Raw genomic sequence first — 22,634 nt, forward strand, 5'->3', positions numbered from 1 at the left:
TGCCGGAGACGGGGACACAGTGAGGGGTAGGAGAGACACGCACTGCGCTCTCCTTCCTTCAGCGTCAGAGACGAGAATTGGCAGTGGCAGCAGCAGCAGCAGAAGGCATGTGGGGGGGGTGCCAGACATTAGGGGGTTACTGTGCGCACCAGGCACCCCCTGTGCGCATGCCTATGAGTATAGTGCAGCATGCCCCTATATACAGTCACTAAACTGCACAGCCACAATTAGTCTGGAGTAACTGGATGGACAGACAAATGATGGATACCTCTGATGAAACTGTCCCCTTAGAGGTGGAGAAACGCATCAGGTGACCTACACACATCAGTAGAATGCAGGTGGAACGCAGCCGGAAGCCCTGAACCCGGAAGTCACGGAACGCAGCGATTGAGCATCCCCTGCAGCATTGAGCTTGCCATCCAGACCCAGGACCGTGTGGCCGCACCAGGCATACATCAGCCTAGTTTCAGGACAAATCACCGGGGAGCCACCGCAGAGCGGCTGTTCTGAAACTGGTCAGTGAAAAAGTATCATTATTCCATGCTTATGGGTCAGTAATACGGACGTGGACACTGCTTGCTCAGAGGACTCATGTGTTCCTACACCTAACTGGATTCTGCAGGATCAGCTTCACATTGGTGAAGTATAAACAGGCTTTTAATTATAAGAACTGCCTTGCTATACTAACATCCTGCTTGAGCTCTATGTGCAGTACTAATCAGTGGCTATTAATTCTCAGTGCATGCATGCAATCCTATGTTCAATTAACCAGCAATTTATGCTATACTAGCAAGTCTCCAGTTATAAGACACGTGTCTATATTTTTAATATAGTTGTTCTTACGGTGTGTGAGGATTGAAAGTTGTATTTTTAAATGATCAAATATTTTGTGAATAAATTGTGTTTTACAAAACCAGCAGCTGCTATTAAAGTATTTTTTAGTGCGCCCACAATACTTTATCTCTATTTGCCATGTTACTATGTTACTATCCCAGCATCGGTATATCAACTGTCGGGATCCCTTCCGTTGGGAAGCTAACTGCTTCCCTTGCCACACACTGCGAGGATCGCAGGGCTTATAGATCCATGTGAACAAAGCGCACTTGATTAAAGTGAACCAAACAGTACAAAAACAATAGATATACAGTATATATATTTTTTTCTATTTTGAAAACCTGTAGCTTGGATCAAACTGCATGGCTCACTAGGCTTATAGATGCACATGAATGAAGTGCATTAGGGTAAAACACACCAAACTGTACAATTTACAGTAGAGTACAGCGCAGCATACAGCAGCGTGCCCCTAAACACATTCACTATACAGAGCACAGCTATTTGTGAGTCTGGCATTTCTGAATACAGCAGAGTACAATGCAACACATAGCAGCGTGCAGCGTGCCCTGATATATACAGTCACTATACTGCACAGCCACAATTAGTCTGGAGTCTCTGGATGGACACAGCCAGAGAAAATAGCAGTGTATAGTGCAACATGCCCCTATATACAGTCACTAAACTGCACAGCCACAATTAGTCTGGAGTAACTGGATGGACAGACAAAGGATGGACACAGCAGAATATAGTGCAGCATACACCTATACACACACATACACATACACACACACACACACAGAGACACACACAAGTAATATGACTTAGCTAGTTAGATAATATAAGCCTCTTCTAAGCAACATTGGGTTAAAGAGGAGGAGTGTTATTTTTACATACTTATACACTTGTTATTTGTATATACATACATACAGCACACTGCTTGCTACTGCCACACAGATCTGTTACTACTTGTTATCTATTGTATTTAGAGTTAGATGTGTCTGGATAGACTATGATAGTTATTGCTTTTTTTTATTTTTTGAGGATGTAAACATAAATCGTGACACTTGTATATGAAGAAAAGACAGTTTTGCTTCCGTAATTTAATATTTGCCTATTGCCATATGGTGCCTGGAATCGGTTACGAGTAGCTTCACCTGCCGCTTGGATTTGAGAACAGATTTTCATTTTTGACTGAAGATGAAGATGAACCAAATTACTTGAATGGTAAAGAAAAGAGAGTCTGATGTCCAAAACAAAGGAGATTTGAAGCAGTTATCAATTAAATGTAAAATAAAAAATCTTCTGTATAGCATTTACTGACATTTTAAATATATATATATATATATATATATATATATATATATAAAATTTATTGTTTTGTTTGGAAATACGCACTCATTTGTACATATAGGAATTCGTATTTTGCATATTAATTAATGTTATTAAACCTTTCTAGTATCTACTTTCAAATTGTATTGTTATTATTAATAAAAAGAAATTGGTTGATTTATATTCTTTTTTGTAAAATGATATATGGATATGCCGTAATTTAAGGTAATCATTCATGCTGAAACACTGAAAATTAATAAACATTAGTGAAAAATTACATGTCCTGTATTTTTCTATATACAGGGGTAAATGAGTGTCCTTCTGTCCATTATATGTATACAAGGCAACAAAGAACACACCACACCTGCAGCTTAAAATGCATTACATCTATTCAGGGTTTTTTTTAAAGGCTGTAACAGGTGTAGGGATATCTAAACGATCAGAAAAGGTTTTCAGTTACAACTCTGCTTGATCAACAATGGGACATTGACCATAGCAAATCTAATAAGAGGACGGAAACATGAACAATAGAACAAAAACTTAAATCAGGTTAATGAAATAAAAAAACAGAAAGTAAATTAATACTTTGCATTTTCAATCTCTTTCTCAAAGACATAACTTATCAAATGCATTACCTTAAGTACATCTTAAAGACTAAACTCCATTTCCATAAACACTAATGTAATAATAGAAAAAAAATATTAAATATATATTACTAAAGAACAGTAAGATTAATTGATGGAATTTACACTTTTTCTGTATAAACCCTAGCTTCAGGTACACAAATATACGTAAATACATACACACATATACTGAGGTATACTGTATGGAATACTTTGTGTTTATTACATAGAGAAGTGTCTCACATTGTGTGTTATACTGTATGTACCCCTATAGATTTCTTAAATTAGTTAAAGGGAGTCCTCTTTCTGTATTTTTTCTCAAGAAACACTATAGTAAGTATGGGTAGTAATCAACATAATTAAAGTTAGAATGTAATTTAGACACACGTTTGGTGGATAGTATTTGCAGTTAGTTGAAAGTAAAAGTGATGCAGTCTTTGCTGCTGCAGTAAACGCAGTACATATTGTTTTATACATGTTTTCTCTGGAAGTAAATAGGTATTAGCTGTAGAACACTGTGGCTTTTACTTACTTCTGCAGTAATTATTATTCATTATTTTATTTGTACTAATAGATTCTTATATACCATATACACAGCGCTTTAAAGAGAATAGTAAGTCATTAACTTCATTCAGTGCCCCAGTAGAGCTTACAATCTACAGTATATTCCCTACAAGATGTACAAACACACTTATATGCTAGGGTTAATTTGTTAGTTAGAAGCCAGTAAACCTTCAGTACCAGTATTTATTTATTTTTGTATTGGGGAGCATAGCAGAGTACATGGAGGAATATCACTCAAACAAGGGAGTACATATAAACTGTGCACATATATGACCTTAGAGGGAATTGAACCCAGGACCTCAGTAATGTTAGGCAGCAAGATAAGCTTTTAGCCAACACTGCCCAAAAATAACAATAAAGTCTACTGTTATTATTATTATTTTTAATATTGATGTGTAAGGTGTTGCAGCGCTCTGTGGAGCAAGACAGTGGGGAACATAGAAATACATAAAACAGCAAAGCAGACAAAATAAACGTAGACTATAAAACAAAGGATAGGTAAGGCTTGCTCATAATGGAACTTGCAATATAGTGGTTATGTTAATGTAAAATTGAAGCTACTGTAGCGCCATTTAACTTGAAAAAACTATATGTGCTATTGCTTTTAGTTAGAGCCATGGGACAAATTTTCAACACACAGTACCTTTATATTTAACATCCTTAGAAATGCAATACTTTGAATTACTGTAAGTATGTAATCTACATTATAATGGCTGTTCACGGCTATATTAACAACATCAAACTGGGTGATCACAGTTATATTCATTTTAAGAACATACATAGATATCTTGGAAGTGAATTAACAAATGAATAGTTGAGAAGAGATTCAGGTAAACATACAAGATTACATCAATAATATACAGTAGTAATATGGATCTTCAGAGTCCCCCAAACAGAACAAGAACATTAAATCCAATCAGATTGGCAATGTTAAATGGTTACGATAATCCCACACATGGAACAACATTTATCTTGGTCAAATTGACCAAGGATAATCTTCCCATGAGCAGACAGCTCCAATTTACTTATATTAGCCGTGATAACAAAAAAGAATAAACATAAAACATATTTTGTTTGAGGGTACTCAGGAGTTATTCTTACTTAATAATAATCAAACATTTATTATAGATGAAAAATAATATATTAAACCTTCACAGCTACTGATATTTATGGCTGATGCGTAATGTGGTTTGGAAAAACAATTAACCTATTTCAATACATCCCAGAAAAATATCAAATTCTGAACTGTAACAAATGAGAAACCACATTTCTGTTTTGAACTAAAATAAAAGCATTACAGTTGTAGAAATAACAGTTTCTATTAGCCAAAGAAATAAAAATGACGTCTAAACTGGAGAATACCTGCCGACCAGGTTAACTTTATTGTCTTTCTATTATACCATCTTTACTATTAGAACTGTTTTCACTGTTTTATTATTTCATTATGAATCATCAGTAGATTGGCAGTGAATATCATTTTAAGGGGCTATTTACTAAGCATTGGATTGAGATAAAGTGGATGGAGATAAAGTACCAGTCAATCAGCTCATAACTGCCATGTCACAGGCTGTGTTTGAAAAATGACAGTTAGGAGCTGGTTTGCTGGTACTTTATCTCCAGTGACTTTATCTCCATCCAAGACTTAGTTAATATACCCCTAAATTTATAATATATTACATCTTTGGTTTTTGGACAGTTCCAACATGTTTTTTTCTTTTTGTACAACATTTACCCTTTCCGGGATACACCACTCTTAAACTGTACCATAGGTATTTACAGAATACATTATATTCGTGAGTACTTTTTCATATCTGTTTATATTGCAAATTTCATTTAGAGATATTTAACATATATGGATGCTATGATCAGCTGTGATAACCACAGTTCCAAAGTCCAATTGAATTGCATAATACAGGCCATACAACAGCCAGGTGATTCCCTTGCTTCCCCGACTTCGATCTGATCTGCCGATTGGTGATCAACGCTAATCCATTGGGGAAACTGTGAAATCCAACATGTTAAAAATTTCTGACTCTCCAATCCCGATCATTTTTTGGCCACAATTTCCAAATGGAGGATTATCAATAGATTTGATTTCACCGATCCCTGACCCCGGCATTGGGAGACCGGAAAATTGTCCCATTACTTCGCCGATGTATGGACCCCATCTTAAAACAAATAGTCTTCCTGTAAGCAACCATATTTTTACTACAAAACTAATCTTAGGAAATCAAAAAAACACATTAATATATGAATCACAAAAATGTTACATATTGTGATGAACCTTTACATAATTAATATATTGTTATATGATTGGTCATTAAAATAATGTCCTTAGCAATATATTGGCTATCATTGCATCTTATTGTACTATGCACTCTCTTGATTATTTCATCATGTCCCAAGGGGATAAAGAAAGTACTATAAAACCCCAATGTTTTGCTTACTCAGTTCACATATGCTGATCACATGTTCAGAGGTAAGTGAAACCAATTACATATACTGTATTGTAATGTACAGTGAATTGCAGGCTTAGCTTCTATTCATTCATATGTCCCACTGATCACATTTTCTGTGGAGATAACACGTCTGAAACATCGTCAACACTAATTCTTAGTGTTGATGGTGGCAGAGGTACAAAACTATCCTTCTAAATTACTGATTTAGTTGTTTTGTGTATCCTGCTGTAAATTAGTTTTCATGAAACAAAATACATATAAAAATATTTACACTGTACATTACAGTGCTTTCTCTTTATTCCACCCTGTTTAAGTCTGTTATGCTGTATAGTAATTATAAAAATGATGACCACAAAATAGGAACAACTTGCTGGAAAAAAACTGGAAGGGCTTAATGTTCCCAACAATAGAACCTTTTTCAACAAACACAAAATACTATATTATTCTAGGGAGCACCTCCCAGAGAACTGTAAAATAGGTCATTTGAACAGTTATTGATAATATGGTGTTTATGCCGTGGAGTCAAAGTCCAAAGTTTTACGTGCGAGAGTCCTTCGCTGTTCCTAGAAAAAGTCCCTCGTACTGAAAGTTCTTTCACATTTTCACATTTTCCCGCTACACCATAGTCCAGAGAGTCCGGGGAGAAGTCACCATCACTTTAGACCATCTGCATTGGGAGAAATTCCCTTTTGAACTCTTGTATACATTTTGTGTTTTCTTCACATGTAACATCGATTGAGGGAAAAGAACTTTCAGTACGAGGTACTTTTTCTAGGAACAGCGAAGGACTCTCGCACGTAAAACTTTGGACTTTGACTCCACGGCATAAACACCATTATCATCTACACTTTGCGCCCACAGCAGGTTCTATCCTATTTTTCTTTTTGTGTATTAATCTTGTACAGGTGTGTGGTGACACATCAGGATAGGACCTAACGCAGGGCAGCATAGAGAGTGCGCAGGAACCTACCTCACCCATCCATTTTTTATTAGTTATTGATAATATATTCTGGGTGTTTTTGGCCTACACTTTTGTACAATTATATCTGCCTGCAAAGTATTTAAAAGACAACATTGGGTGGAAATTACCCTTAAGCATAGATGAATAAAACCAGGACTTACAGTATTAAACACATAGAAATTAGTTCTGATACAGTTTCCCCTCTTTATAATTCCTACTTAAAACACAGACAACACCTACAGTTATAGTATGAGCGGTCATAAATAGGTGGCCATATAATGAAATTTATATATCTTGAGATACAATTGTGCAAATAACATACCGAATAGTAAGTGATGGTGAATAGAAATATACTGTATGTGGCCTTAAAAAGTCCATAACATGATGATGTAATTGTCATTCATAAGGATATCACAGTGGCTGAACATTTCGTCCCCTATCAATACTAAGTTGTGGCCATTTATGCTGTATAAAATGGTGCAATACCTGCTTTTGCATTTTTAGTGCTCTTTTATACATTTACTCTAAGCAGGAACCGTTGTTTAAACCAGTTCTGGGCTGGCAGAGATCAAGGGGGGAATATAATAGGGTGTGCGAATCAGGAAGTGAGAGATTTTGTGAGAATTCTCCTGTTTTGGCAATCATTTACATTGTAAAATCAACCTGGTTTTGCCATGTAATTGATTGCAACTTACAAAATTTCTCAATTCCTGATTCTCACACCCTACTATAATCCCCTCAAGTCTCATCTTTTACTTTTTTTGTTTGTTTTCAAACATATTTATTTGAAGCATTAGTTCAATACAAATAAAAATAAAAGCAGTGAAGTTTACAATTGAAAAAGACAAAATGATAATGATGAACAATAGTGTGGGCATTGTACATTGGATGAATGGCACCATCTCACAATCAAACACCAGTGGCCGGATGTAATGAATTCCGAGTTGTCCAGAGATGCGGGTTCCAGGCAATGTTTTTTTAAAGCTGTAATCATGTACTACAAGGCATGGTTCTGCCATGTACATGATTGCCACTTTAAAAAAAAAAAATCTGAGTTCGAGAAGGAACCCACACCTCGGGCCAACTCGGACTTCATTACATCCAGCCCTAGGCTTGAAGCCAGAATTAAGTATGTAATATTACATAGTAGTACAGTTATCAAAAGCATTCACCACACGAAAAAAGCAAAAAGAGGAAATACTGAAGGCGTGTGTGGGATATCCAAATTGAAAAAGAGGGTTAGTAAAATCAAGGAACAATTATTAGGTCATCTTGAAGAAGTAATCTAGTTTCAAACTACAGTACTTTGTAAATTGGAAGCTATAATGCATTTGAACTTAGGTAGAAGGTGACAAAATATCAATAAAGCCATCCCACGTATCAAATAACTTTTTCTTTTTGAAGAGAGGCCTTCACCCAATCCATACAGAAAATTTAATATCATTTACTCTAAGAAGAAGCATTGTAGGGTGAGAGTTATGTAACCACATATGCAAAACACTTGTACGAGATGCTGATGAAATAGCTAATAATAATTTTTGGGGGACCTTACCGAATATGAGAGCCCTCAGGCAATAAAACAAATAAGGCCCACTCTGGAGCAAAGGGAAAGGGATTAACCCAATGATGAATAGCAAATTTCCAAACATTATGCCAGAATTTCGTAATTGCAAGACACTTTATCTTTAACTTTTAACTAGAATCCTTTTGCACCTTCCTGTTCCACTTTCTAGAGAACAGCATTTGTAGTCACACATACTGTAGCGTTCTGCATGGAGGAACAGGGAAAACAATTCATATAGCAAGATTAGAAGACACACCACTTGTTACATGAAATATGTAAAAGTAAGAAGTGTCATAGGAGGTGCTACTGAGTACAAAGTGACAGCGTACCCAAAGTTTAGCATAATCCTGTGTTATTTTTCAATCTGTTAATTTAATGAATTAAATAGTAATTGTGCAAATAACGTTTTATGCTTAGACCATGTAGAAACACACAGTATTCAGAATCAGTCAGCATGAGAAAAAAACATTAACCTATCATTGACTGAAAGGATACAACACGATACTGTATATAAAGTCATAAAACATATTTTGTTCTTTTTTTCTCTTTTCAATGCTTGGATGTATTACTTTGAATGAATTGCTATACTATGTACATGTATATTTTTATTTTTGTTTGCAGACCTTTGACTACAAATAAAGACGTGTAACTTCAGATTTTACAATGGGGACATGGCTCATTCTTGACATAATCAGTTACATTTCAATGGACATAATAGGAATTCCTGGTAATCTCATTATTATATTTGCCTTTCTTCACACCTTTCACGCTCATGGTAGAGTCACCACAGGAGAAGTTATCCTTAGTAAACTGGCTTTTTCTAATCTGCTGGTCATATTTACATGGGGCTTTCCCATCACTCTACAAGCTATCGGAATCTATAAGGTGTATGGTGACTTATCCTGTCAAATAAGCCTTTACTTTTACTGCGTAGGGAGAGCTATGTCTATCAGCATAACCTCTTTGCTGGGTTGTTTCCAATGTATTTCTATTGCCCCATCTAATCAACGTTGGATGAGCGCAAAGAAGAAAATTCTTGATCACCTATATACAATAATGCTCTTTATCTGGACCTTCAATCTGATCATAAGTAGCACTCGGCTGGCTTATTCCACATCTTCTCTCAGGAACTCAACTTCTAGATATATTATGAGTTATAACTTCTGCTTTGTGATCTTCCCAAATAATGTGCTCTATTTAGGCAATGGGGTGATTTATGTAGTTCGTGATTTGTTCTTTTTGAGTCTGATGATGTTATCCAGTGGTTACCTTTTGTATGTTTTCAACCAACATGGAAAACAGGTGAAATGTATTCTCAGCTTGAAAACTAAGCATGCTGAGATACGTGCAGCCAAAGCTGTCTTTACATTAATGATGATGTACATTGTTAGTTTTGGATTAGATAACATGTTTTGGATTCTTACTCTCTGCACGTTTCCTCTTTCCCCCCGCTTTACTGACGCACGCATCTTTTTTGATTCTTGTTACTCTGCTATTAGCCCTGTCGTGATCATTTTAACCAACAAGAAAATCCAAATGGGTCTTCAATGCTCAAAGAAGAAAAAGGATTTTCAGGCAGTTAAGTCTCTCTCTAATAGTATAGCCAGGATGAGGTATTAGTGTGCTCATGACAACTATAAACAACTTTATTCTTCTGCCTGGTTGTATCACCAATATTAAACTTAATTATTGCATCTGGCAGAGCTTATCCTGAAAGCACAGTAAAAAAGTACAGTAGTAGGGCTTGCTGATCCTAAGATGGTAGCACATAACTGGATGTGAGCCGATCTTGACAGTATGCTGGTCTTAACTCCCATGCACATAGATGTTGTCCATCTTGGATGTCCCATTGTATTCAGGCCTCCCCCAGGCTGACTGGTATCAAACACAGCAATCATATTTAATGACAAAAGGTTATATACAATAATTACATAGCAAGAGTTAAAAAGTCCTAGTTCATGCATATATAGTGTAGTTGTGCCAATCTAGAGGTAGGCAAAACAAATTTCCAGAAGCCTTTCCCAGTTGAATTTCATATGGGAGAAACTGTTTTTATGACAATCAGATTAATTCCCCAGATCAATTACCCTAACTCCTTAAATTAGATATGGTATTGGTGAAAATCCACAGCACTTCTAAAACTTTTGTTTACTTGTATGCTTACAATTTTTTAAATTTTGCCATTAAAAAAATTGCTAATAAATATTTATGTTTTAATTGTGTAATTATTACAATTACTCCCTAGTTTACTGCCGGACAGAGCTTTCTCCTTTCTATGGAGGAGATGTATCAAACCTTCTAAAAAGAACAAGTGGAGAAGTTCTCCATAGCAACCAATTAGCTTCTGCCTATTATTTTATAGACTGTACTTGATAAATGATAGCTAACGTCCTCACCGTCAAGGAAAATTATGTTAGTCAATCAGGGATGTCTTCTATGTTTTTATTACATTTAAAAAAAATGTAAATCCATACAGTGATTCTGCCATTGCTACCCATCCTCTTCCCCCTGCCCACAACTCCCAATCTGCCCCAGTGTAGTATTACAGTCTATTAGACAAATGTCCTTGAATGTATTTGTAGACATTAATTAGATCATCTATATTCTAAACACTGATATGCTTTTGTGCAATATATTCTCTAAGACTAACAGTATGATTATTATTATTATTATTATTATTATATTATTATTAGATGCAGCTACTATTTTTAAATGTACATTGATATTATTATTATTATTATTATTATTATTATTATTATTTATTTTTTAATATCAATAAAAATGGTCAAATTAAAAAAATTAGATCACACATAAGGTAACATATTTCCAAAGCATACAACCTAAAATGTGTTGAGTCTTTTATTGGTATTTAGCATCATGATTTATTTTATTAAAATTCCTTTCAAGTTCTTCTACTGTGTCTCATAAACAGTTCCCAAATTGTACCCCATAACATTTGCTTCGTACTGCTTATTATCCACAATCATACTCATTCACCTCCGATCTTCCCAGTTGTCTCCCTTTTAATGTATATGTCCAGTAGCACAATTGACATAGAATACTACAGAATACGGTAACCCAATAAGCCACCGCTATGGGTGAGAAGTAAAGATGTGCAGCGGGCACTTTTCATGTTTTGTGTTTTGGTTCTAATTCCACGATCGTGTTTTGGATCTGGATTGGTTTTGCCAAAACCACCCTTTCGAGTTTTGGTTTTGGATCTGGATGATTTTTTTAAAACACATAAAACCGGCTAAAATCACAGAATTTGGGGGTAATTCTGATCCTACGATATTATTAACCTCAAAAACATTAATTTCCACTCATTTCCAGTCTATTCTGAACACCTCACACCTCACAATATTGTTTTTAGGCCAAAAGATTGCACCGAGGTGGCTGTATGACTAAGCTAAGCGACACAAGTGTGCGGCACAAACACCTGGCCCATCTTGGAGTGGCACTGCAGTTGCAGACAGGATGGCACTTAAAAAAACTAGGCCCCAAACAGCACATCATGCAAAGAAGAAAAAGAGGTGCAATGAGGTTGCTGTATGACTAAGTTAAGCGACACAAACAATTGGTCCATCTAGTAGTGTCACTGCAGTGTCAGACAGGATGGCAATTTAAAAAACTAGTCCCTAAACAGCACATGATGCAAAGAAGAAAAAGAAGTGCACGAGGTAGCTGTATGACTAAGCTAAGCGACACAAACACCTGGCCCATCTAGAAGTGGCATGCAGTGGCTGAATGTCGAAAGTGGCCCGCAATTTTTCAGTCCACTGACAGCATCTCCTGCACGCCCCTGTCATATTTTTAAAAATTCTGTAATTGGTGGACTTATACGGCAGTACCCCTGGACTAATACAGCAGTACCCCTGGACTTATACGGCAGTGTTAGACAGAATGGCACTTTAAAAAACCATGCCCCAAACAGCACATGATGCAAAGATGAAAAAGTGGTGCACCAAGGTTGCTGTATGACTAAGCTAAGCAACACAAGTGTGCGGCACAAACACCTGGCCCATCTAAGAGTGGCACTGCAGTGGCAGACAGGATGGCACTTAAAAAAACTAGGCCCCAAACAGCACATCATGCAAAAATTAAAAAGAGGTGCAATGAGGTAGCTGTATGACTAAGCTAAGCGACACAAACAAATGGCCCATATAGGAGTGGCACTGCAGTGTCAGACAGGAGGGCAGATAGAAAATAAGGCCCCAAACAGCACATCATGCAAAGATGAAAAAGAGGTGCAATGAGGTAGCTGTATGACTAAGCAAAGCGACACAAACAATTGGCCCATCTAGGAGTGGCATTGCAGTGTCAGACAGGATGGCACTTAAAAAAAACTAGGTCCCAAACAGCACATCATGCAAAGATGAAAAAGAGGTGCAATGAAGTAGCTGTATGACTAAGCTAAGCAACACAAACAATTGGCCCATCTAGAGGTGGCATTGCAGTGTCAGACAGGATGGCACTTATAGTACCCAAACAGCACATCATGCCAAGAAGTAAAAGAGGGCAATGAGGTAGCTGTATGACTAAGCTAAGCGACACAAGTGTGTGGCACAAACACCTGGCCCATCTACAGTAGGGTTGGCACTGCAGTCCCACTTCACTAATGGCAGATACCGGACGCACGTCTAACACCAGCATAGTTGTTATGGCCTCAGTAATCCGCTTTGCAACAGGGTATGGCTGGACTGATACAGCACAGGACACCACCACTGGACTGATGCAGCACAAGACAGCACAGGAATGACACATAAGAACGCCACTCCATGTGCCACACCACTTTCCCGCACAGACACTGAGGAGACACGTCCTCTTGCTACACTCTCCAGGATTGGAGTGAAAATGGCAGCAACGCCTTATATGGAATCCAATACCAGCGAGAATCCAACAGCGGGATGATGACTTTTTGCCTCATTCTGGTTTCCGAGTCTGGTGGGGAGTCCCGAACCGGTCTTGGATCCAGGCTCGGGACGTGATGTTTGGTAGGGTTCGGTTCTCTAGGAACCGAACCCGCTCATCCCTAATGAGGACCCATCTGTACATTATAATTACAGAGGGGAAGTGAGATCCAAGCTTTATAAAAAATGGTCCTGTCCTGCCACAGACCAAATTGGCATCTTACTGTATATGATCATCTGCCTGTGTAATGTGCCCTACACATTTGTTGATCCGCTGCCGAACTGCCCAATGGCGGATATGGCCGACGGGTGACCCGGCGGTGGGGGGCAGTGACGGGAGGAGTGAAGTTTCTTCACTCCCCCCATCACCAGGCTCCATAGCAGTGCAGGCAAATATGGACGAGATCATCCATATTGGCCTGCATGCACAAGCGACGGGGCACCAGCGATGAATGAGCACGGGGCCGTACATCGTTCATCGCTGGTGCCTCCACAGTGAAAGATATGAACAGTATCTCGTTCATTAATAAACGAGATAGTTCATATCCTTCAGTATTATCGGCAAGTGTGTAGGGCCCATGAGGCACTGATCTGCAGCTGCAGCCATCAGGGACTGACCCAGCTACCCCCAGCCACAGCCAGTGTCAGGTTATTTAAATGATGTAATGATATTAAAAAATATATATATTATAAAAAGGGTGGCAGGGTTGCCATGATCATAAAATATATAAGGGGTTGATGGGTGTAAAATATATATGGGGTGAATAGAATAAAATATATAATTGGGATTATTGGCATATAATATATAAAGGGGGAGATGGGCATAAATTATTTTAGACTTTGATGGGCATATCTATTAGAGATGAGTGGGTTCGGTTCCTTGAGAACCACACCCTATCGGACATCACTACCCGAGCCCAGATCCGAGCCCGGCTCGGGTTTTCCCACTGGACTTGGAAACCAAAATGAGGCAAAACGTCATCATCCCGCTGTCGGATTCTCGCAGGGTTTGGATTTCATATAAGGAGCCGCGCGTCACCGCCATTTTCAGTCCGGCATTGGAGAGTGTAGCAAGAGTGTCTGTGGAGGGAAAGTGGGGTGTTGATTCCAGTGCTGTTTTGTGCTGCTCAGTCCAGTGTAGTGTCTTATGCTCCATCAGTCCAGTCACAGTGGTGGTGTCCTCTGCTGCCATATTTCCAGTCTCGCTGTATAAGTCCAGTGCAGTGGTGCTGTGTTGTCCTGCATCAGTATAGTGGTAGCGTCTTGTGCTGCATCAGTCCATTCACAGTGATGGTGTCCTCTGCTGCCATATGTCCAGTCCACTGGTGCTGTGTTGTGCTGTATAAGTCCAGTGGTGATGTCTTGTGCTGCATCAGTCCAGTCACAGTGGTGGTGTCCTCTGCTGCCATATGTCCAGTCTCGCTGTATAAGTCCAGTGCAGTGGTGCTGTGTTGTCCTGCATCAGTATAGTGGTAGCGTCTTGTGCTGCATCAGTCCATTCACAGTGATGGTGTCCTCTGCTGCCATATGTCCAGTCCACTGGTGCTGTGTTGTGCTGTATAAGTCCAGTGGTGATGTCTTGTGCTGCATCAGTCCAGTCACAGTGGTGGTGTCCTCTGCTGCCATATGTCCAGTGCTGCTGTATAAGTCCAGTACATTGCAGTGGTGCTATGTTGTCCTGCATCAGTCCAGTGGTGTCCCTGTGCTGCTGTATAAGTCCAGTGATACTGCCATATATGTCCAGTGATACTGCTGTATATGTCAAGCAGTACAGCCGTATAAATCTAGTGATACTGCCGTATATGTCCAGTGGTACTGCCATATAATACCAGTGATACTGCCGTATAGGTCCAGTGGTATTTCCGTATAAATCCAGTGTTACTGGCGTATAAATCCAGTCCAGTGGTACTGCCGGATAAATCCAGAGATACAGCCATATATGTTCAGTGGTACTGCCGTATAAATCCAGTCCACTGATACTGCCGTAAATGTCCAGTGATACTGCCGTATATGTCCAGTGATATTGCCATATAAGTCCAGTGTTACTGCCGTATATGTCCAGTGGTACTGCCGTATAAATCCAGTGTTACTGCCGTATAAGTTCAGTGGTACTGCCGTATAAATCCAGTGTTACTGCCGTATAAGTTCAGTGGTACTGCCGTATAAGTTCAGTGGTACTGCCGTATAATTCCAGTGGTACTGCCGTATAATTCCAGTGGTACTGCCATATAATTCCAGTGGTACTGGTGTATAAGTCCAGTGATACTGCCGTATAAATCCAGTCCAGTTGTACTGCCGTATAAGTCCAGTGATACTGCCGTATAAATCCAGTCCAGTTGTACTGCCGTATAAGTCTAGTGGTACTGCCGTATAAGTCTAGTGGTACTGCCATATAATTCCAGTGGTACTGGTGTATAAGTCCAGTGATACTGCCGTATAAATCCAGTCCAGTTGTACTGCCGTATAAGTCCAGTGACTCTGCCGTATAAATCCAGTCCAGTTGTACTGCCGTATAAGTCTAGTGGTACTGCCGTATAAGTCTAGTGGTACTGCTGTATAATACTAATGATGCTGCCGTATATTTCCAGTGATACTGCCGTATAAGTCCAGTGATATTGCCATATAAATCCAGTGTTACTGCCGTATATGTCCAGTGGAACTGCCGTGTAAATCCAGTGGTACTGCCATATCATTCCAGTGGTACTGGCGTATAAGTCCAGTGATACTGCCATATAAATCCAGTCCAGTTGTACTTCCGTATAAGTCCAGTGATACTGCCGTATAAATCCAGTCCAGTTGTATTGCCGTATAAGTCCAGTGATGCTGCCGTATAATACCAATGATGCTGCCATATATGTCCAGTGATACTGCCGTATATATCCAGTGGTACTGGTGTATAAGTCCAGTCCAGTGATACTGTTGTATTACTCTAGTGATACTGCCGTATATGTCAGTGGTACTGCCGTATAAATCCAGTGATACTGCCGTATATATGTCCAGTGGTACTGCTGTATAAATCCAGTGGTACTGCCGTATAAAATCCAGTGGTACTGGGTGCAAATCCAGTCCAGTGATACTGGTGTATATGTCCAGTGATACTGCCATATAAGTCCAGTTATACTGCCGTATAAATCCAGTGATACTGCCGTATATATGTCCAGTGGTACTGCTATATAAAATCCAGTGGTACTGGGTGTAAATCCAGTCCAGTGATACTGGCGTATATGTCCAGTGATACTGCCATATAAGTCCAGTTATACTGCCGTATAAATCCAGTGGTACTGGCATATAAATCCAGTCCAGTGATACTGCTGCATTAGTCCAGTGGTACTGCCATATATGTCCAGTGATACTGCCGTATAAATCCAGTCCATTGATACTGCAGTATAAGTCCAGTGATACTTCCATATAAGTCCAGTGAAACTGCCATATAAGTCCAGTGAAACTGCCATATAAGTCCAGTGAAACTGCCATATAAATCCAGTGATACTGCCGTACATGTCCAGTGGTACTACCGTATAAATCCAGTGGTACTGCCGTATAAATCCAGTGGTACTGGCATATAAATCCAGTCCAATGGTACTGCCGTATAAGTCCAGTCCAGTGGTGCTGCCATATAAGTTCAGTGGTGCTGTCCTGTGCTGTATATTATTTACTCCAAATAAAGGGGTTATTAATATTTAATCCAAATAATTTTTACAGGGTTTTCCCTGTATGATGTAGAGGTACACTCTCCTTTGCTGCATTTTGTTATATAACTCCAGAAAAATAATGGAGAACAAAAATTTGGAGGATAAAATATAGAAAGATCAAGAACCACTTCCTCCTACTACTGCTGCTACTGCTGCTGCTGCTGCCGCTGCTGTTGTTGCTGCTGGGAGTCGGAAGACCACTTGTTCTACTTCAACTAAGCAAATGACTGTCCAACAGTCCTTTGCGAGGAAGATGAAATATGACAGCAGTCATCCTGTTGCAAAGCAGATAACTGAGGCCTTGACAGCTATGTTGGTGTTAGACGTGTGTCCAGTATCCACCATTAGAGCAGTGGGACTGCAGTGCCACTCCTAGATGGGCCAAGTGTTTGTGCCGCACACTTGTGTCGCTTAGCTTAGTCATCTAGCTACCTCATTGCACCTTTTTCTACTTTGCATCATGTGCTGTTTGGGGCCTAGTTTTTTTTAAAGTGCCATTCCTAGATGGGCCAGGTCTTTGTGCCGCACACTTGTGTCGCTTAGCTTAGTCATACAGCGACCTCATTGCACCTCTTTTACTTCTTATCATGATGTGCCGTTTGGGGACTATTTTTCTAAGTGCCATCCTGTCTAACACTGCTGTGCCACTCCTAGATGGGCCAGGTGTTTGTGCCACACACTTGTGTCGCTTAGCTTAGCCATCCAGCTACCTCATTGTACCTCTTTTTCTTCTTTGCATCATGTGCTGTTTGGGGCCTAGTTTTTAAATCTGCCATCCTGGTTGACACTGCAGTGCCACTCATAGATTGTGTTATATCCTGTTGTACATCTCTCTATTTCAATGACTCATACAGTATGAAGATTATGTATTTTATTTCTTATTGGTAAGTAATACTTGCATGGGTATAGATAGACATCAAATTCACATGGCTGCTCTCCTTCTCCTTCTTTCCCTTCTACTTCCTGATCAATGTTCATCTGTGCAGCCAGATTCTTAAAGGTACACTACCTCATCTAGCTAATGCACATAAACTATCTTCATGGATACTACAGATGGGCCAGGTGTTTGTGCCGCCCACATGTGTCACTTAGCTTAGTCATACAGCCACCTCATTGCAACCTTTTGGCCTAAAAGCAATATTGTGAGGTGTTCAGAATAGACTATATAAGTAGGGATGTGCGCCAGCCCAAATCTCGGGTTTTGGGTTCTTGTTTTGTATCTGTATTTGTTTTGCCAAAACCTCACTTGCGAGTTTTGGATCTGTATTTTTTTTAAATCATAAAAACAGCTAAAATCACAGAATTTGGGTGTGTTTTTGTTCATTTCCAGTCAATTTTGACCAACTCACAGATCATAATATTGTTTTCATCTAGTTTTGACCAAAATGTTGCAACGAGGTAGCTGGATGACTAAACTAAGCGAAAGCAGTGGGCGGCACAAACATGTGGCACTTAAACTTCCAACATGGCACATCTAGGAAACAGAATGGTACTGCAGTGGCAGACAGGGTGGCAGTTTAATAAACCATACAAATGTTTGTCATCATAGTAAGAAAAATTCCAAATAGCAAATCATGCAAAGAAAAGTGGTGCAAGATGGAATTGTCCTTGGCAGAGGTGGCTCTAATCAATATGATGCCATAGGCAAGATTTTGGCTGGTGCCCCCTATCACCGCTGCTAGTTCTGCCTCTGACCCTGTATTCCTTTCCCAGTACCATCACCACTCAGTCATAGCAGTCCTCATTTTGGTGCTCCTTCCCCCTAGATTTTAAATAGGAACAGTGTGCTCATTCTGTGCGCAGACCAAAAAGGGGCATGTTCTTTTGGGAGGGGCATGGCCACACAATAGAACCACCAATTCAAATTACGCCACACAGTTGTGCAACTTTATTAACATTATATCATGTGATAGTGTCTCTTCTTCACGTTACATCTAGAGATGAGCAGGTTTGGTTCCCTGAGAACCGAACTCCCCCGAACTTCACGCTACAAATCTGGATCCAGACTCTCACAGCATTTGGATCCCATATATGTCTTAATAACATTACACTGGCCCTGTCTGCTATAAAAATGTAGGGGTGCAGTTCTTACAAATTAAAAGCACACTACTGTTGTATGCTGTCAAATATAGGGGTACTGATGTCTTAATAACATTACACTGGCCCTGTCTGCTATAAAAATTATGGGGTTCAGATCTTACAAATTAAAAGCACAGTGCTCCTGTATGCTGTCAAATATAGGGGTGCTGATGTCTTAATATCATTACACTGGCCCTGTCTGCTATAAAAATTCAGGGTGCAGATCTCACAAATTAAAAGCACACTGCTCCTGTATGCTGTCAAATATAGGGGTGCTGATGTCTTAATAACATTACACTGGCTCTGTCTGCTATAAAAAAAAATCAGGGGTGTAGTTCTTACAAATTAAAAGCACACTGCTCCTGTATGCTGTCAAATATAGGGGTGCTGATGTCTTAATAACATTACACTGGCCCTATCTGCTATAAAAATTCAGGAGTGCAGTTCTCACAAATTAAAAGTACTCTGCTCCTGTATGTTGTCAAATATAGGGGTGCTGATGTCTTAATAACATTACACTGGCTCTGTCTGCTATAAAAATTCAGGGGTGTAGTTTTTACAAATTAAAAGCACACTGCTCTGGTATGCTGTCAAATATAGGGGTGCTCATGTCTTAATAACATTGCACTGGCCTATCTACTATAAAAATTCAGGAGTGCAGTTCTTACAAATTAAAAGTACTCTGCTCCTGTATGCTGTCAAATATAGGGGTGCTGCTGTATGTTGCAAAAATTCAGAGGTACAGTTGTTAAAAATTAAAAGCACACTGCTGTATGCTGTAAAAATATAGAGGTGCTGCTGTTCAAATAACATTACACTGGCACTGTATGATATAAAAATTCAGGGGTATAGTGAAAATCAATGTACACTGGCCCTGTCTTGTATGACGTAATTAATCTAGGGGTACATTATAAAGGGTATACAGGTTGAGTATCCCATATCCAAATAATCCGAAATACGGAATATTCCGAAATACAGACTTTTTTGAGTGAGACTAACATAGTGAAATCTTTGTTTTTTGATGGCTCAATGTACACAAACTTTGTTTAATACACAAAGTTATTAAAAATATTGTATTAAATGACCTTTAGGCTGTGTGTATAAGGTGTATATGAAACATAAATGAATTGTGTGAATGTACACACACTTTGTTTAATGCACAAAGTTATAAAAAATATTGTCTAAAATTACTTTCAGGCTGTGTGTATACGGTGTTTATGTAACATAAATGCAATCTGTGCTTATATTTAGGTCCCATTACCATGATATCTCATTATGGTATGCAATTATTCCAAAATACGGAAAAATCCAATATCCAAAATACCTCTGGTTCCAAGCATTTTGGATAAGGGATACTCAACCTGTAATTGTATACAAATGCAATATGGTACTTTTTTTAAATTGTTACTATGTATAAAAAATGTTTCAATTGGTAAGCGCTCTCTTCATATATCTTATTGCTTGTGTAAACTTTTCAGATTACTTTTCTGGGAGCAGCTTACAACTGATAATAAGTGGTCAGCACATTTATATTATAATATTTTTATATGAGAAAGAAAGATTTTTTTTTGCGCTTTATTTATTCTGAAATCATACGGGTGTGTGTGTCGGCGTTTAGTTTCTCATTGCTTTATACGCATACATCCGTGTACTTTTGAATATTTGCTGTATGAGAAGAGGAGGCTCCTACCACCATTTGCACACACCCTGCAGATGCTGGGAGGAGCACCGCCAGTCCAGTTGCTGATATTGAGATTGAGGATGTTTCTGTAGAACTACACCAGGATGAAGAGGATATGGGTGTAGCTGGCGCTGCAGAGGAAGTTGACAATGAAGATTCTGATGGTGATATGGTTTGCTTGAATAAGTCACCAGTGGAGACAGTTGTTGTCCATGGGATGAGAAAGCCTATTGTCATGCCTGGGCAAAATACGAAAAAAACAACCTCTTCGGAGTGGAATTATTTCTTCATAAATCCGGACAACAGGTGTTAAGTCGTGTGTTGCCTTTGTCAATCCATAATAAGTAGGGGTAAAGACGTTAACCACCTAGGAACATCCCTTATACGTCAACTGCAGCGCATTCATCAGAAGTCATTGTCAAGTGACAATTACATTAGATTAAAGTAGTGATGTGCACCGGAAATGTTTCGGGTTTTGTGTTTTGGTTTTGGATTCGGTTCCGCGGCCGTGTTTTGGATTCGGACGCGTTTTGGCAAAACCTCCCTGAAATTTTTTTGTCGGATTCGGGTGTGTTTTGCATTCGGATGTTTTTTTACAAAAAACCCTCAAAAACAGCTTAAATCATAGAATTTGGGGGTCATTTTGATCCCATAGTATTATTAACCTCAATAACCATAATTTCCACTAATTTTCAGTCTATTCTGAACACCTCACAATATTATTTTTAGTCCTAAAATTTGCACCGAGGTCGCTGGATGACTAAGCTAAGCGACCCAAGTGGCCGACACAAACACCTGGCCCATCTAGGAGTGGCACTGCAGTGTCAGACAGGATGGCACTTCAAAAAAAATAGTTCCCAAACAGCACATGATGCAAAGACAAAAAAAAGGCACAATGAGGTAGCTGTGTGACTAAGCTAAGCGACACAAGTGGCCGACACAAACACCTGGCCCATCTAGGAGTGGCACTGCAGTGTCAGACAGGATGGCACTTCAAAAAAATAGTTCCCGAACAGCACATGATGCAAAGAAAAAAAGAGGCGCAATGAGGTAGCTGTGTGACTAAGCTAAGCGACACAAGTGGCCGACACAAACACCTGGCCCATCTAGGAGTGCCACTGCAGTGTCAGACAGGATGGCACTTCAAAAAAATAGTCCCCAAACAGCACATGATGCAAAGAAAAAAAGAGGCGCAATGAGGTAGCTGTGTTACTAAGCTAAGCGACCCAAGTGGCCGACACAAACACCTGGCCCATCTAGGAGTGGCACTGCAGTGTCAGACAGGATGGCAGATTTAAAAAATAGTCCTGAAACAGCACATGATGCAAAGAAAAAAAGAGGTGCACCAAGGTCGCTGGATGGCTAAGCTAAGCGACACAAGCGGCCAACACAAACACCTGGCCCATCTAGGAGTGGCACTGCAGTGTCAGGCAGGATGGCACTTCCAAAAATAGTCCCCAAACAGCACATGATGCAAAGAAAAATGAAAGCAAAAAGAGGTGCAAGATGGAATTGTTCTTGGGCCCTCTCACCCACTCTTATGTTGTATAAACAGGACATGCACACTTTAACAAACCCATAATTTCAGCGACAGGGTCTGCCACACGACTGTGACTGAAATGACTGGTTGGTTTGGGCCCCCACCAAAAAAAGAAGCAATCAATCTCTCCTTGCACAAACTGGCTCTACAGAGGCAAGATGTCCACCTCCTCCTCTTCCTCCGATTCCTCACTCCTTTCACTGTGTACATCCCCCTCCTCACAGATTATTAATTCGTCCCCACTGGAATCCACCATCTCAGGTCCCTGTGTACTTTCAGGAGGCAATTGCTGCTGGTAAATGTCTCCACATAGGAATTGATTATAATTCATTTTGATGAACATCATCTTCTCCACATTTTCTGGAAGTAACCTCGTACGCCGATTGCAGACAAGGTGA

At 39.4% G+C, this 22,634-nt stretch overlaps 1 protein-coding gene across 1 annotated transcript; it reads left to right on the forward strand.

Moving 5' to 3' along the window:
* Positions 1-573: 573 nt before the first annotated feature.
* On the forward strand, positions 574-21,009 carry LOC135010116 (olfactory receptor class A-like protein 1; the record flags this gene model as incomplete). Its single annotated transcript, XM_063952326.1, has 3 exons — positions 574-593; positions 9,030-9,931; positions 20,693-21,009. Coding segments are annotated over 3 exons (1,239 nt in total), but the record flags the coding sequence as incomplete, so codon positions are not given.
* Positions 21,010-22,634: the final 1,625 nt, after the last annotated feature.

Source organism: Pseudophryne corroboree, chromosome 2 (genome assembly GCF_028390025.1).
Source record: "Pseudophryne corroboree isolate aPseCor3 chromosome 2, aPseCor3.hap2, whole genome shotgun sequence".
Classification (NCBI taxonomy): Eukaryota; Metazoa; Chordata; class Amphibia; order Anura; family Myobatrachidae; genus Pseudophryne; species Pseudophryne corroboree.